The sequence below is a fragment of the Wasmannia auropunctata genome, unplaced genomic scaffold (genome assembly GCF_000956235.1).
Source record: "Wasmannia auropunctata unplaced genomic scaffold, wasmannia.A_1.0 LD335569.1, whole genome shotgun sequence".
Classification (NCBI taxonomy): Eukaryota; Metazoa; Arthropoda; class Insecta; order Hymenoptera; family Formicidae; genus Wasmannia; species Wasmannia auropunctata.
In genome coordinates, this window is record NW_012027321.1 from 8,879 (window position 1) to 10,105 (window position 1,227).

At 38.4% G+C, this 1,227-nt stretch overlaps 1 protein-coding gene across 1 annotated transcript in view; it reads right to left on the reverse strand.

The window, feature by feature from the left end:
• Positions 1–7: 7 nt before the first annotated feature.
• LOC105456706 overlaps positions 8–1,227 on the reverse strand; it is a 2,774-nt gene continuing 1,554 nt past the window's right edge. Inside the window, exon 2 of the mRNA XM_011700943.1 lies at positions 8–1,215. Within this exon, the coding sequence (XP_011699245.1) occupies positions 391–885 (495 nt within the window). The 5' untranslated portion in view covers positions 886–1,215 and the 3' untranslated portion in view covers positions 8–390. The remainder of the gene's footprint in view (positions 1,216–1,227) is intronic.

Here is a 1,227-nt window from a genome sequence, read left to right on the forward strand (position 1 = left end):
TTGGGAAACCTTGGCCAATGCATTTTCAATGTAAGATCAATATTATATATTAATTGATGTACAATATCAGTAATACATTGTAATTTATTCTATGACCAATATTGGCTTTTCTTTGGGAAAGATTGGCCAATGTACTCCCAACATAACCAATGTTTCACCAATGTAAAGCCAATGCACTGTGCTACTAGGGGTGGGGATACGCATCGCTATTTTAGCTCCTGGTGACTGCACTTTTCAACCGCACTTTTCAAAACCATGCTGCACTGACTAGGAGCCAAAATGGCGATGCGCATTCCCACATAATATAGTACCCTAATTAGATATTAATTCTGCTCTTAAATGTATTCGTTAATAGTATCTAAATCGGCGAGAGAAGGTTACGTATTCTCTCTATTCTGATCTGCGTTTAGTTTCTCGTGGATTACGTCGAATTCTAAGAGATCGAGTGCAAAGTTGATCGGATTCTTCAATATTTTCCGTGGGATATATTAAATTATCGTGCTCTTCAGGTATTAGAGAAGCGAGAGCTTCTTGAATGACGCTGGTAGTTGAATCTATATTTTCGATGAGTGCTAGATTATCAAGGAATTCGTTAACTTGGAGAGAAGCTAGTCTTTCAGGAGATTCGAGAGGCTGGTTGGCACTGAAGTGAATTAAGACTTCGTCGTTAATGTCGTTATTGATATTGTTAATATCGGTCACTATTTCACTGAAAGGAATCACGGATTCTACCTGCGATCTGTTATACAATTCCAGAATGATCGATCTAAAAGCAGATAATTTAGTAGCAGAGAATCGACGCACGCATGAAGTGAGTAATCGGGATCTTCGGAATCTTCCGCTTCTACGATTGCGCCGCGGTTGAGACTTGAAGAATTTATCCATCAAATAAACGTTAATTAATTCTTTAAAATATAAGATGTCGCACGCACTGGAATTAAACTTACCTGTCAATTTCCTGTAATTAAATTAATTAAAAGAAGAATCAAATAAATAGACGGAATTATAGAAAGGAATGGGCAAAGAGTGTTAGTAAAGATAGAAAAGCAGAAAGGGTCACCTCTTCGATAAGACGACTCTCTTACAAGAAGAAGCCTTAATCGAAGTATTCCGAACGAGGTACGAGGTTTTTAAAAGATCCGTCGTGCTTCGGAGCTAGCACCGATAATTCGGCTACAGCCCAGGAAATTCCGCACAAGGCACGAGGCTTATTATATACAGATCGAT